We start from the raw sequence: 14,172 nt of genomic DNA, 5'->3' as shown, positions 1-14,172 counted from the left end.
CAATATTGAGTGGGGGTAGATGACCCGTGTCTTTTCCTTAATACCTCCCCTTTTGCATCCAGATCTCTTACAAAATAGCTCTATACTCTTTAAATTATATTCTCATATTTCAATAGAAAATACAAAAACAGAAAATTGAGGAAGAAATTCCATCCAACTGGCAATTGTCAGTTCTATTTTAATCAATCAAAAAAATGCTCTAATTTTTTAAAAATAGCTTGCCTTTTTGATTAAAAAAAGTCTTGATTAAATTCAAAAGTGCTTACGCATAATAATAATTTTTTGCATGCCTGAAATGTGTAGTCAGCAGTATTTTTAGATGCAAAGCTGCTCGAAATAATTTTCATTATATATCCAGTTTCACATGAAATTATGATCCGGAAGTGATGGTGTCAGAAAGGTCAGCAATTGTGTTGCTTTTTTGTGTCATGTTTTGGCCTTTTTTGTTGTGTATTTTTTGGTTGGTGCTGCTTATTGTGTTGTAAATTGTATGTAATTTTGAGCTGGAATTATGTTGGGTATTGGAGGGACTTTGAGGGAGATGGGGTGTTGTGAAGGGTAATTAGGAGTAGAATTGATGACTTATTAAGTCATTTTGAGGTTAGAATCATGAAATTTGCTTTTGAATTTGAATCAAAACTGACAAATATTGTCAATTTTTCAATGAAAAATGAGAAAAATTGCAAGTTTTTGAAAGAAAAATTGGAAAAATTTCAAATTTTCAAATTAAAAATGAAAAAATTGCAAATTTTTAATCCAAAAGTGCAAAAAATTGCAGATTTTTGTTTCAAAAATCGACAAAAAATGCAAATTTTGATTGAAAAAACGCAAAATTTGGATAAAAAAATGACAAAATTGCAAAATTTCAGCTAAAATTCATAAAATTCACCAAAATTTCAATTTTCAAATCAAAAATCCTCAAATTTTACAGCAAAAATCAACAAAATTTTTTCCCATTCAACCCCCAATTCCCCCAAAAATACCCCAAAAAATCTCCAATTTTCCCAACAATTCTCAAAAAATTCTCAAAAATTTACATTTTCAACAATAATTTTCGATTAATTTATTAAAAGCTCTTAAGATTCAATTACTGCCTTCTTTTCTCACTACCGAACCCCAATTTGTGTTACAAAAATTAAGCAAAATCTCAAAATTTGCTTTCCATTTTCATCCCTTCTTCAGGTTTCAAGAACACTTCATCAATAATTTGTAACTAATTATGTTATTTTAGACTTAAAATTTCTCAAAAAAAACATTAATTTACAAAATTGTTGAATGTTTATGTATAATAGAAGGAAGATGGGGTAGCCTGAGGGATGTTTGTGTGTTAGGTAACGTGAGAAATTGACGATTTGGCACTTATTTTGGTGGAAAAGATCCTTATGTGTCCCTAGTCACCCTGTACCACCCTTTGTCACCCTGTATCACCCTGTGTCACTCCGTTCTTGTCCCAGTCACCCCCTGTTTCCCCCTTTGTCTCTCTCCCCTCTAAGACTACCTCACATAACATCCAAACGAACCCCAGTCACACTTTTCTAAAATAATCAATTAATTTAAAATTGTTTGGCACTTTCTACGAGTGTTTTTGATCACAACCGTACTCACAATTTTCATGCTAAAACAAACTTTACTTTTTTGTTGTTGATTGTTGGTGCTTCACCTTCGTCGTTGCTTCCTTCAATTACACGCTTTTTGGGGAATTGTTTCTCGTGTAGGACTTGAGTAACTACTGTGATAAGGAAAAGGATGGGAAATATGCTTGGTGTTGAGAACTTCGAGGACAAAATTGACATGAATTTGAGTTTTTTGTATGAAATTCTGAGTCAAATTGAAACTAGAGTTTGTCAAAGTCTAGATTTTAGAGAAGTAATTTGGGGACTGAGCACCAAAGAAGTCGCAATTGGGGTCAATTTACAGTCCAGCATAGTAGGAAGGACTCCGAGTGTCTTGCTTTACTGAACTCCAAAGTTTGACTCGACTGAAGTTCAATGTCCACTTTTTGTGATGTCAAACTCCAAAATTGAGTCCTCCCAACATTGTTGGACTTCAAAAGAAGTTTTAAGGATGTTTTGGGGATATATTACTATATATAAACTTTGTCCACAAATCATGAAAATGACATCATGTCCGCTAGGACACTCCTTAAACCACTGTATTAACAGTAAGATCCTAAATTGACCGGACAACATCATCATGACTGCTTTCAGTTCATTTTGACTGCTAATATACAATTTTCTATATCATGCCACTCAGAAGTGCTGACAAAAGCTATTCCAAATTGAAAAACTTCCAATTTTTTAATCGCAACATTTAATAAACTACAACATGTGACACATCTACAAGTCCACAATCAGCACCAACAACAAGTGTTGAAATTGAAACTTTAAGTGACCTATGTTAAATACAGTGCTGTTCATACTCTGCAGCACAAAAGTCAACAGTTTTTCACAGCACTTATGACAAAAAAAAATAATAATTTTCTGACACTTTTACATAATTTTTTTTGTGTTATTCGAGTCCATTTAAACAGTTTTAGGTCATATGAAAAAGTTGAGAAATTTTTTTCAATTTGCTGCTGCTTTTGTTGGACTTTTTGAGTTAAGTTGTGCGATTTTGGGGTTGATTTGTAAGTCATGTAGTTGACCTGAATAGGACAAGTCGGTTAATTGATTCAAAAGTTTGGAAACAGAGCAACGTGACTGTGACATGGTGGTATGGTTGCATGGAGATTTGGTGACATGGTGACATGGTGACATGGTGACATCAAGTCAGAATCTCACCATTCGGAGACCGGATTTTGAATCCTTTTTGGCCCTTTTAACGTCAATCTCTTAAAAAATTGACATCATCACAAAACTAACCCCACCACCAACATGTTATCTCAAAAAACAAACTCAATTTTTACTTGAATTGCACACATTTTCATGTCATTTACAATGCGCATTCAAAAGCTGCAAAAAGTGTTTCTTTTATGACTTCTTTGTTCCATGTCAAATTCGTCCCCCTCCCCTAACGAAAAACTACACCAAAAAAAAATAAGAACAATACGAAGAAAATTTAATGAAAATATCAACTTTATTAAATGAGTGTTGTTGTTGTTGTTGTTACTGCTACTTGTATCTCCAACATGAATTGCTGTATTATGCAAAAACTTTTACATTATTTAATGTTGCCTGACCAACATACTGATTAAGTCTGTCAATATGAACGATGCTAATGAACCTTTTTTCTTTTTTAATGAACTTCTTTTCGGAACTCGAAATTGATTCGAGTTTGTTGAATGAAGAACTTCATGATTGATATATAATGTGGCAGTTGATGCGATGTGTGATGTGTTACTTGATTGACTGTTGGATTCTTTGGTGTTGTTTTGGGTTGGGGTTGGGTGATAATGATGGAAATGAGTCGAAATTCTACTTGACTTGGCTGAATTCTACTTGATTTGACTCAATTCAAGTTGAATTGACTCGGTTTAACTTGATGTTACTCAAGTCAATTTGACTTGACCAAACATAACTTCAATATTTTTGAATTTTTCAAATTAAATTCTCAAAAATTCTTGGTTCCAGAATCAATTCAAAAGCCATAAACTTCCAAGATACGATTTAAATTCCCCCCAAAAAAATGAAAAACTTTTTCAAGTCAACACAAAAAATGTCTCAAGACTTTAATTCAAACACAAATTGCTTGAAAGAAGACAGATTAAACAAAGTTTCTTAAATTGAAAATTTTCCACAAAATTAAACATTTCGGAACAAAAGTCACTTCATCTTATTTTCTGACGAAAAATCGGTCGGAAAAATAAATTGAAAATTTCCTCTCGATGTGAGAATTTAATTGTAGGAAATGTAAGCTTATTGTGTGAGGGATAGTGACTTGATTATGACTTGAATTTGAAAAATTAGACAATTTTGAGAAATTGAATTGAGTCAAGTAGACTTGAATTGAGTTAAGTCAAGTTAAATTGAGTCCAGTCAAGTTGAATTGAGCTCAGTCGAGTTAAATTGAGTCCAGTCAAGTTGAATTCTGTCCAGTCAAGTTGAATTGAGTCCAGTCAAGTTGAATTGAGTCCAGTCAAGTTGAATTGAGACAATTCAAGCTGAATTTAATCAAGTCAAGTTGAATTCAAGTTGAAATTCAAGTTGAATCGAACAAAAAAAGTTGAAAATTCCTAAAACTATTCAAAAAATTCTTCAAAAATTCAACTTAATTTTTCAAATAATTTCCATCCATGTTTATTATGACATTAACTGCCATTCCTTCAATTCCACTACAAAAAACAGCATTTTTTCCAACATCCATTAAGACTTACATCAACATATACAAAAAAAAATGCGTTAAATTTCATATTTCAGCATGTAAAATGTCACACAAGCAGAATCGCTCAACACAGTCATTTATTAAAAAACTTAACAAAAAATGTGAAAATATTAATGATCCTAAATGTTAATGGTGTGAAAAAAAGACAGAGCGAATCTGTTCTATATTAATAAATTTTATTACAATTTTCTCAAGGCTGGAAAATATGGGAAATTTGATACTTTTTTTGTCATGCAAGTTGAAGCTGATTTTAGACATTTTGGAGGCTTTTGGGTTGTGCTGCTTATTAGAGCACGACGGTAGCCTTTTTATGGAGGCTTTTAATGGATGATTGTGGGGATTTTTGTGGTTTAAAGTGGTTTTGAGGCTGATTTTCATTTAAAATGGGATGAATGCTGGTATATTTGGGGAAATCCTTAAGCTGTTCAGCAAATCTACCAAAATTTAGTTCACCTCGTGCATTTTCACTACTTTTTCCGCCAATTAATTTTCCTTCAATAATTCTCGAATTTCAGTTAAAAAATTGCAAAATTATATTCAAATTTTACTAAAAAATGATCAAATTAACCCAAATAAATACATTAAGCTCATCTGCTCACGACTACGTTGTGGCCACATTTAATGAGAAAATGATATGAATACAACAAAATATACCAAAAATGCTGAAATTCAATCCATCATAAGGCATAAAATGAGTTATTGTATTGAGAAAATGATGAACGAGTTTATTTATTTTTAGACAATATTTTTGTTCATTGTTATATTGATATTTTTGAAGACTTTACTGGCATTTGAGGTTGAGGGAGGGATTGAGTTAGAAAGGGGGTATGTAGGGGGAGTAACTGATGGGTTACAGGCCCTCAAAATGTCAAATTTGCCCAACTCTTTAATTTTGTTGAATTTTTCAAAGAATTCTCCAAAAAATTGTTAAATTTTATGGTGCCATACCCTTTACCCTCCTCCCCCATCCCCCATTCTAGACTCAAAATCTATTACAACGTCAAATTTGACTAATTATGGTCAAACTTCTACAATTTTGTGCAATTTTTTAATGAAAAATCTAAAACAATGCAAAGTTTTTGGATTTTTTCCCAAATACCCTCCTAAGTACCCTCCTGGTCATGTCTTACCCAACCTTCCTATCCTCAAAATGTCAAAATATATTTAAATTTTTTGTAATTTTTTCTTTTTTCTCTAAAAATTACTGAAAATATTCAAAATATTCTGTCAATCTTAATTGTTTTTCATTATTTTAAAAAAAGTATTTTTTTAACATTTTTTGAATTTTTTTTCCATTTTTCAATTTTTTTTTATTACTTGTTGTTAATGCTTTTATTGCTAATAAAAATTATGAAAATATTTGAAAAATTTATTGCAAAAATTTTTTTGTTTTGCTTCTTTTTTTAACACAAATAATGAAAAAATATAAAAAAAATTATTTAAAAATATTTTTGATTTACTGTCGAGTTGAAATAAAAATAGGAGAAAAAATGTGATGAAAAAAATTTGTCAAATTGAGTGACTTGGTGACACTTTTGGTAAATGTTGAAAATATTTAAAATATTAGGAAAATGTTAAAAATTTTAAAAATTGCTGTAATGGGTAGGAGTTAAATGTTCATATTGAATTAATGAGAGTATTTCACAATTTTTAAGTTTTTGACAATTTTTAAGTTAATTATTTGAATATTTTTCAAATTTATTCTGAGATTTTGAGGACTGAAAATGTGAAACTTTTTTTTTAAAAATTTTAAAAAATTTAAAATAGTTAAAAAACAATTTAAAAAAATTATAAAAAATTCAAAAAATTCAATTTTTTAATTTACATTTTCAATTTTTTCAAAATCTTCAATTTTTTTTTAATTTGAAAATTTTTTTAAATTTTGTAAATTTTCTTGTGATTTAAATTTTTTTTTTTAAATTCTAATTTCTGGGTTTTAAATTCAACTTTTCAAATTCTAAATTTTCTTAAAATTTTCATTTTTTAATAAATTTTCAATTTTTTTTTAAAAAATTTAAATTTTTTGAAATTTTACTTTTTAAATTTTAAATATTTCACATTTCGATTTTCATTAAAGAAAAAAATTTTCATCAATTTTTTTCCTTAAAAATTTTCAAACCTTTCAACTGGAAAAATGTTAAAAAAACAAATAAAAAAACACAAAAAAACACACAAAAAATAAAAAAAAAACTTAAAAAATTTACTAATTTAAAAATATTTTTTTTTTCTTTTTTTCTTTCAAATTATGCTGTCTGCCTAACCAAACAACTCAAATAATACATAAAACAAAAATTATTACTCGCCTGGTTGTGCTTCTTGCTCAAAAAAAAAAAAATTAACACAATTTAAACACTAAACAAAATTAATTAAATTAATGTTAAAAAAAAAAAACATGAAAAATTTGCAAAACAGCGAAGGAAATGGTCAATGGACGGACACCGCTGCTGCAAGATCCACTCTTTGGTGCACGACCAACGCCCTATAGTAAGTAGATTAATTTAACACAAATTATTTAGATGCTTTTTTGTGAATTTATTGAGTATTTAATTGGGATTTATGTGCTGTACTGCTCTGTTTTGGATTATTTGTGGAATTTTTGGGGGATTTTCAGGATTTTGACAGAATCATAAGCAATTTGTTGAAAAATTTGTCGAAATTTTAGATGAAATTTTAGGAATGTTGCTTAAAATTGTCAAAATTTGGGTGAAATTGTCGAAATTATAAGAAAATTTTTCAAAATTATGAAAAGTATTATTGAAATTTTGGACAAAATCGTTGAATTTTTGGTGAAATTATCAAGTTTTTGAGAGAAAATTTCAATTTTTTATAGAATTTTTGACTAAAATTCATGCAATTTGGGCTATTTTTGTGGAATTCTTGACAAATTTCGTTAAAATTTTGATGAATTTTCATAAAATTTGTTGAACTTTTGATAAAATTTGATACAAATGAATAGATTCTGTGAAAAAATGTCGAATTTATGACAAATTTTGACAAAATTCAATGGAAATTAATTGGACTTTTACGAAATTTTTCGAATTTTTGGGAATAATTGACTATTTTTTATGAAAATTGATGAATTTTAGTCAAAATTTTTTGATAAAATTCTCATCATTTGTCCACAATTTCATTCATTTTCCTAGAAAAACTCTCAAAAAATCGTCCAATTTCTTCAAAATCAAACCTTAAATTCCTCACAGAAACCTTCAAATTTATTCCAAACTAAAAACCCATCAATCGCTTCAAATTTCATCTACAAAAAACCTTCAAAAAAGTCTAAAATTTCACCAACATTCTTGTTTTAAGTTAGACCATCTTAAATTCCTTGTTATTTGACTCCCACCGTCTCTATTATCATCCATTCAAGCTACCTAAAAAGAGGAAAAACAACAAAAAAAGTTTTTCATTTTCCGAGGCTGAAAAAAGAAAAAGGAAACAATTTTTATTGTTATGCGATAAAGGAAATTGAGAAAAAAAGTTCCGAGGAGGCGGAAGCAGCAAGAATGTTCAAAAATTGAGCGACGATAAGCGAAAATTAGAAAAAAATTTTGAAGGATTTTCGGCTTTAATTATTAAAAAAAAAAACTCTTTTTTTATGTCTTGTGCGAAGCAATTCAGCATCTTTATTTTAATAGCCTTAAGGACGATGAAAGTCTTGTGAACTTTATTTTATTGGAACAGCTTTATTTGATGGAGAAAATTATGCTTTTTAATTAGGTGATGTTGGTGCTGTTTTTAAAAGGAGAGTCGATTAATATTTAGTGAATTATGAAGCGATTTTGGGTGTGGGATGGGGTAGGAGGGATGCTGTTGGATTTTTTAGATGACAAATAAATGGAAATTCATCAAAAATGTTCACAATTTACTAAAAGAATAATCAAAAAAATTCAAAAAAGTTTGAAAATTTTCCAATACAGTATCTCACTAATTACACAAACTTCAAAGCTAAACAAGCACCAAAATTGATCTAATCGATCGACAAAACTCATAACAAACTTTTACTTAAATACTCACAAAAAAATGTCAATATTCGAACAAAAATTCTGTTCATTAAAATAAAAAGTAGAATAAAAAAACCTTGAAACTTTCTAAATTTCTCTTACAAATTCACAAATATTTGAATGAATGTTCGTAAATTACGTAAAGTTTAGACTATTGAGAATTGTACGATTTCGTTATAAAGTTTAAAGCAGAGTTGGCAGGAACTCCGAAATTCGGAATCTAATGCCTGACTTCAATTGAGTTCTGATAACTCTGGTACAAACATAAGGAAGACAAATGATGTAAAAATGAACAAAAATCGAGCCCCAGCTTTGCGTGACTCTTGTTCTAGGTCAGATTTGATGAAATTCAACCTCAGGACAGAGTCGACTTAGCTTGAGACCTTCTTTTCGGCTATTTGTACGCCTTGTGCTTTCTGGCTAAATATTGAGCCAAAATCTTGTTAAAAATCGTTAAAGTGGAGGATAAAGGGTGTCTAAAAGTGCTATTCTCAACATAGTGGTGGGCAACATGTGTGACTCACAAGTGTACCGCCAAAATTACCCACTTTTGTTTGAACGTCACCCACCTTCCATACATTCCCCTACTCACTTAATTATTCTAAAAAAAAGTTCTAATATTAAAATGATTACGAAGATGACGACACACGCGTCGAAATAATTTCATAAAAGTTTTTTGATATGCTTATGTGTCGATATAAAGTCATTAAATTGGGTCTAGATTGGGCGGAAAAAGAAAAAAGTTTGTCATTGACTTCAATTAATTTTTTTTCTTTTTCTTCGTACTCAGATTTAATTGAAGTGTGTTGTGATTTGATGGAGGTTTTTGGATTTAATTGTAGATTCAAAGTGATATTGTGGTGAGTTGTGGGGGTGAGGAACGGGAGGAAGAGGGGGTATAGAAACGTATTATACTCTGTGACGCTGTAAGAAGCTGTATTTGGGTGATTAAAGTCAATTTTTGTGATTGTTTTGCTTCATTAGAGACTTTATTGCAGTCCGATTGGATTTTGAGTCCCAAAGTCCTGCCAATTTTGGTCGGGGTGTACCCTGACCCCTGCCAACCATCATCATGACTAATGGCAGTCAAAAAAGTCAATTTTCAGCTTCAAAATCCACCAAAAAATTCAATAAAAATCCAAAAAAATCAGCAAAAATTCAAATTTTTCCAATAAATTTTCCCCAAAAATTCCACAAAAAAAGAATTTTAATTAAGAAACTTTTTGAGTTCCACATACTCAAATAAACACGGCAAAAGAAGCTCTTATGTAATCTACAAAATTTTCAAGTTTTGATCACGACATGTCTGCCTCAGAATTTGTTATCAGCAAAGCCACAAAAGCCGCAATGAAAAACTTTTTTTTTTTGTTCCTTTCTTTTCCATTTTCACGGCAATTTTTCGCATCAACACTTGCGCTTTTTTCCTTTTATTATTCATTAAATTATTTACCTTAAAACGCTGTGAGGCTTTCGCTTTTTTATATTTTTATTTCGAGTCTCTCGTGCGTATATTTTTATATGAAAAAAAAGTTATTGCAATTAAAAAAATCTTTCTTTTAATTTCCATATTCATTAATTTTTTTATATATTTTGTTCATATTCATCTCTTATCTCTCATGTGTGATGTGTGCTTCTTGAAGTGGGTGTTGTGGATGGGTTTTGTGGATGAATTTTCTATGAGGTGGGTAGCAAGGGGTGTAGTACTGGGATTTGAAAGCTACAGAGAGGGTGAAGAACGATAGACATCTGTATTTCGAATCACTATCCTTTACACTACGTTTCCGGGTGCCAATTGCCAATGCCAAATTGCAAAAATTGCCTCATTCCAAGAAATTCCACAAATTCCAACCCAAAACAACTCAAAAAATCCTCCAAAAACAGCCAAATTAATTCAAAATTCCTTTTCATCTCACACATCATCAAAAAAGTAAATTAAATTTTAGTTCGAATTTACATAAATTTGACATTCCTTAAAATGACTAAATATCTATGACATTTTATCATCAAAAACTTGTTGAAAATACGAAGAAATTTGTTCTGTGCATTTTATAACACAATTTTTGTTGTGGTAAATATTATGATTATCAATTCATCACATAATGAAAAGTTTTAATGTCACTTTGTATCTTGATATGAGTAGAGTGGGGAAGTTCGGAAGTCTGGGGACGCTTGGAAGTGAAGGAACGTTTGGAAGTTACGTCACGTCTAAAATTGTGATTTTAGAGCTTTAAATTCTCACTTTAATGCTTTGTGGCAAAATTAAGAACCAAAATTTGGATTCTGGGACAATATTGTTATCAGCCACGCTCTTACCCTCTTCTCCATGACTTACTCGATAGGTTCAATATGCTTTCTAATCGAAAGGATCGTTAGCTGTCCCAGAAGGCACGTATAGACATAAAAATATACGAAAATTCAGTCCCAGGCCAATGTAACTCCATTAATAGTCCAGAGTTGATTAAATCATGTCTTATGTAAGTGTCAAGCTTGCCTGTGGACAGTCCAGAGTGATACCAGTCTAAAAACAGCTTGGAATCAATTTGAGACAAGCTTGAAGTCAGCCTAGGTCCAGCTTTTGATCAGTATGGGGCTAGTCTGAGACCACTCTGAAGACAGTTTAAAATCAGTATGGAGCTAGTTATGGGCTACATCCTGGATCCAGTTTTGGGCTAGCCTGGAGTCAGTTTGAGATAAGCCTGGAATCTGACTGAGTACAATCTGGGGTAAGCTTGAGGATAGCCTGGAGTTATTATTGAATCAGTTTAAGGCTCCAGTCTGGAGTCAGCCTAGAACAAGCCTAATGTCATCCTGAGACCAGTTTTGGGACAGCCTAGGTCTAGTCTCAAGTCAACCTGGAGCCAGATTTTTAGCTAGTTTGAGACCAGTTTGGGTTCAGCTTGAGTCCAATCTAGGCTCATCCTGAGAACAGCCTGGTGCCAATCTGGGGTCTTTATCAGGTCTCATGTTCTCTAGGTGTGTCACAGTTATGTAACTTCCTTCCATCCCCAATAAAATAAATTTATTTACTTTGCAGTTTAAACAAACAATTTTTTTTTTTATTTTTTTTCATATCCCAACTTTGCTGTATAATGTAGTAAAAGTTTGTATATTTACTGTTGATATATGGCAAGGAACTGTATGAGAGTTGATGTTAAGTTATTGAGTGCCTTATGTGAACTTCATCTTAGTTAAACTTTAAATATGAAAATGTGGCTTCAACGTACGTTGAAATGAGATTATCTGTGGCTGTTACATGTTATTCAATTAAAGTGGATAATGTGAAAAGTTGTGAGGAAATTTTTGGTGCTTTTTGATGATGTTGGATGGAAAATTGATTGAAATTTGGGAGAATTGAAGGAAAATTTGAAATGTTTGGGTACGGTGACCTAGGGACGTCAAAATTGATCAAAATTGACCAAAATTGTCCAAAATTTCAACAAATTTGACAAAAAATTCATCAAATATCCTCAAATTTAGATCAACTGCCCCTCAAGCTATTCCACATCCCCCTCCATCTACCCCAAAACTACACCCACCCTGCTCCTCATCCTCTAAATTCCCATTTAAAGCTTCCCAAACATCCAAAAAAACACGAGAAAGATTTTTATCACAAAATAATTTCTCATGATGCTGACGTATTCTTAATGAGAAAATTTTGCGTATTTGCGAATCAGATACGAGCATCATTACGATTCCTGAGGGGAAGACAAAAAAAAAGGCAGCATAATAAGGCATCATGAAACAAAAAAGTCGCTCATAATCTGCTTGCGTAAATTAATAATAAGACTACTAAATATGTACAAATAAACAGGATTTAGTGAGCATTGTGGATGGTGATTTGGGGCTGATTAGATGTTATGGGATGGGATAGAGACGGGCAGAGAGTAATATAGAGGAATAGACAGAGGCAGAGAGGGTTATAAAGGGACAATGTGGGTTATAATGGGACAGAGAGGGACAGAGAGGAACAGAGAGGGACAGAGAGGGACTGAGAGGGACAGAGAGGGACAAACAGAGACAGAGAGGGACAGAGAGGGACAGAGAGGGACGGAGAGGTCCAAACTGGGCCAAAATGGACCAAAATGGACCAAAGCGGGTCAGAATTGTCTGAATTAGAAATTGTAATCTAAAAAGCCCAAAAAAATATGATTTTAGTGGAGTCTGAAGGGGGTTAGGGAGGGGTACACTCGACTACAGCTACCAAGACACCCATACAGCTGTCTAGACACCCAAACAGCCTCCCATATCCAATTTTTCCTCAATATTCTCTGAATTTTTACCCCAAAATTCAAAAAAAACCCCAAAAATCCCCCAAATTCCAAACCACCTAAAAGCATCAACTCGACCTTTAATCCACAACAACAAAAAAAAATATTAAACAACATCCTCATAAATCACTGTCAAGAGCACTTTTTATCCTCACCCAACAACAAAAAAATAACGCATAAAAGTGAATATTTTTCTGACAATTTAAGTCATCAAGTTTAATTTGATTCTTAACTTTACAAGAACCTGTAAAAACAAGAACCATTCATCAAGATACTTTCTTTTTTTGTTGTGCCTTAATAATTTGCAATTTTTAACCTTGTGAAAATGAAAAGTTATAAAAAAAAGGAATTTTAATGTTTAAGGGGTGTACAATGTTAATAATTTATGGACAATAAAGGGATGGGAAAAAAGAGGAAAATTCACAAAGATTGGAAAATTTAAACAAAAATACAAGGAAAAAGGGCTGAATTGGAGTCAAATTATGAACGGTATCCTTCAGACATGGAGGTGGGGAGCAACCAAGGAGTTGGAATGGGACAATATAAATTTTTTTGGAATAAATCGCAAAATTGATGGTTTTTCTTGAAATTTTGTCTTCAAAATTGCTAGAAAAATGAAGAATTTATCCAAATTAGGTGTAAAGGAGTTTGACCCTCAACCAAATCCTCCCTCTCCTCTTTGAAAATTTGGTCCTTCGCTCCCTCTTGTCTCTCAATTTTCCATCCAAGATTTCTTTCAAAAAGAGGAGCAAAATGACCCTCAACCAACTCAACCCGACCAACCTTTTTTCCGTATAAATATAAATTTGACCCTCAACCCCACCCCTTCCTCATTCTTTCCCCCAATTTTTATCTCTAAAATCCATAGAAAATTGAAGAATTTGTTTCAAAAGTGTCCTCCCAGTTGGAACCCTAGATCCCTTCCCCAACCAACAACCTACCCACCTTCCCTACTGAACTGCATCCCTGATATCTCCTTCTAACCTTCAAATATAAATATTGTTAATGCAAATTTTTGAGCATGCAAAAAGGAAAACGAATTTCTTGAAGCACAAAAAAGGAGGAGAAAAAAAAAAATAATTTAACACTGAAGCGTCTTAATTTAAAATTGAGTTTACTGACCGTTCCTTTATTTCATCTACTGAAGTGTATTTCGTGTATTCCTTCGTGATGAAGAACAAGAACAGAGTACGTGGGGTGAGTTTGGGGATGATGGGACATAAGACACAATCTTATGACTTGTCGTCAAATATGTAAAGTAAATAGTGGATAAATTGCTAAAACTGTCGATTTTCCTCTGAATTTAGGTCGGATTTCATCAAATCTGAAGCAGAATTAGTGTTAAACTGACTTGAGGTAGGATTTTCGTCCAATTTTACGTCTTTATGTGCTTTCTTGGGAAGCTAGCGTTCCTTACAGTTAAACAACATATTGCATCTTTCAAGATAGACATGGGAGAGGTGATGCATCCAATTTATTGACTTCCATTGGTTTCAACATGCTCTGACTTGGAGCTTAAGTTGCTATGAAATGCCTTCCATCTGACTCTATTGCTGGCCACATCACAAAATTTGAAAAATTTC

The 14,172-nt window shown here is 31.8% G+C and overlaps 1 protein-coding gene across 4 annotated transcripts in view; it reads left to right on the top strand.

The window, feature by feature from the left end:
- LOC139090512 (heterogeneous nuclear ribonucleoprotein L-like) overlaps positions 1-14,172 on the top strand; it is a 155,396-nt gene that overhangs the window by 120,952 nt on the left and 20,272 nt on the right. For 3 of the 4 annotated variants that reach the window (XM_070640247.1, XM_070640241.1, XM_070640234.1), the window contains exon 5: positions 6,733-6,804. The exons of the other annotated variant lie outside the window; for it this stretch is intronic. In XM_070640247.1, coding sequence (XP_070496348.1) covers positions 6,733-6,804 — 72 coding nt within the window. The remainder of the gene's footprint in view (positions 1-6,732; positions 6,805-14,172) is intronic. 4 annotated transcript variants of the gene reach the window in all.

Source organism: Chironomus tepperi, unplaced genomic scaffold, assembly GCF_022539635.2.
Source record: "Chironomus tepperi strain 1889 unplaced genomic scaffold, CSIRO-AGI_Ctep_v1 contig_13, whole genome shotgun sequence".
NCBI lineage: Eukaryota > Metazoa > Arthropoda > Insecta > Diptera > Chironomidae > Chironomus > Chironomus tepperi.
This window is presented reverse-complemented; position numbering and strand designations above follow the sequence as displayed.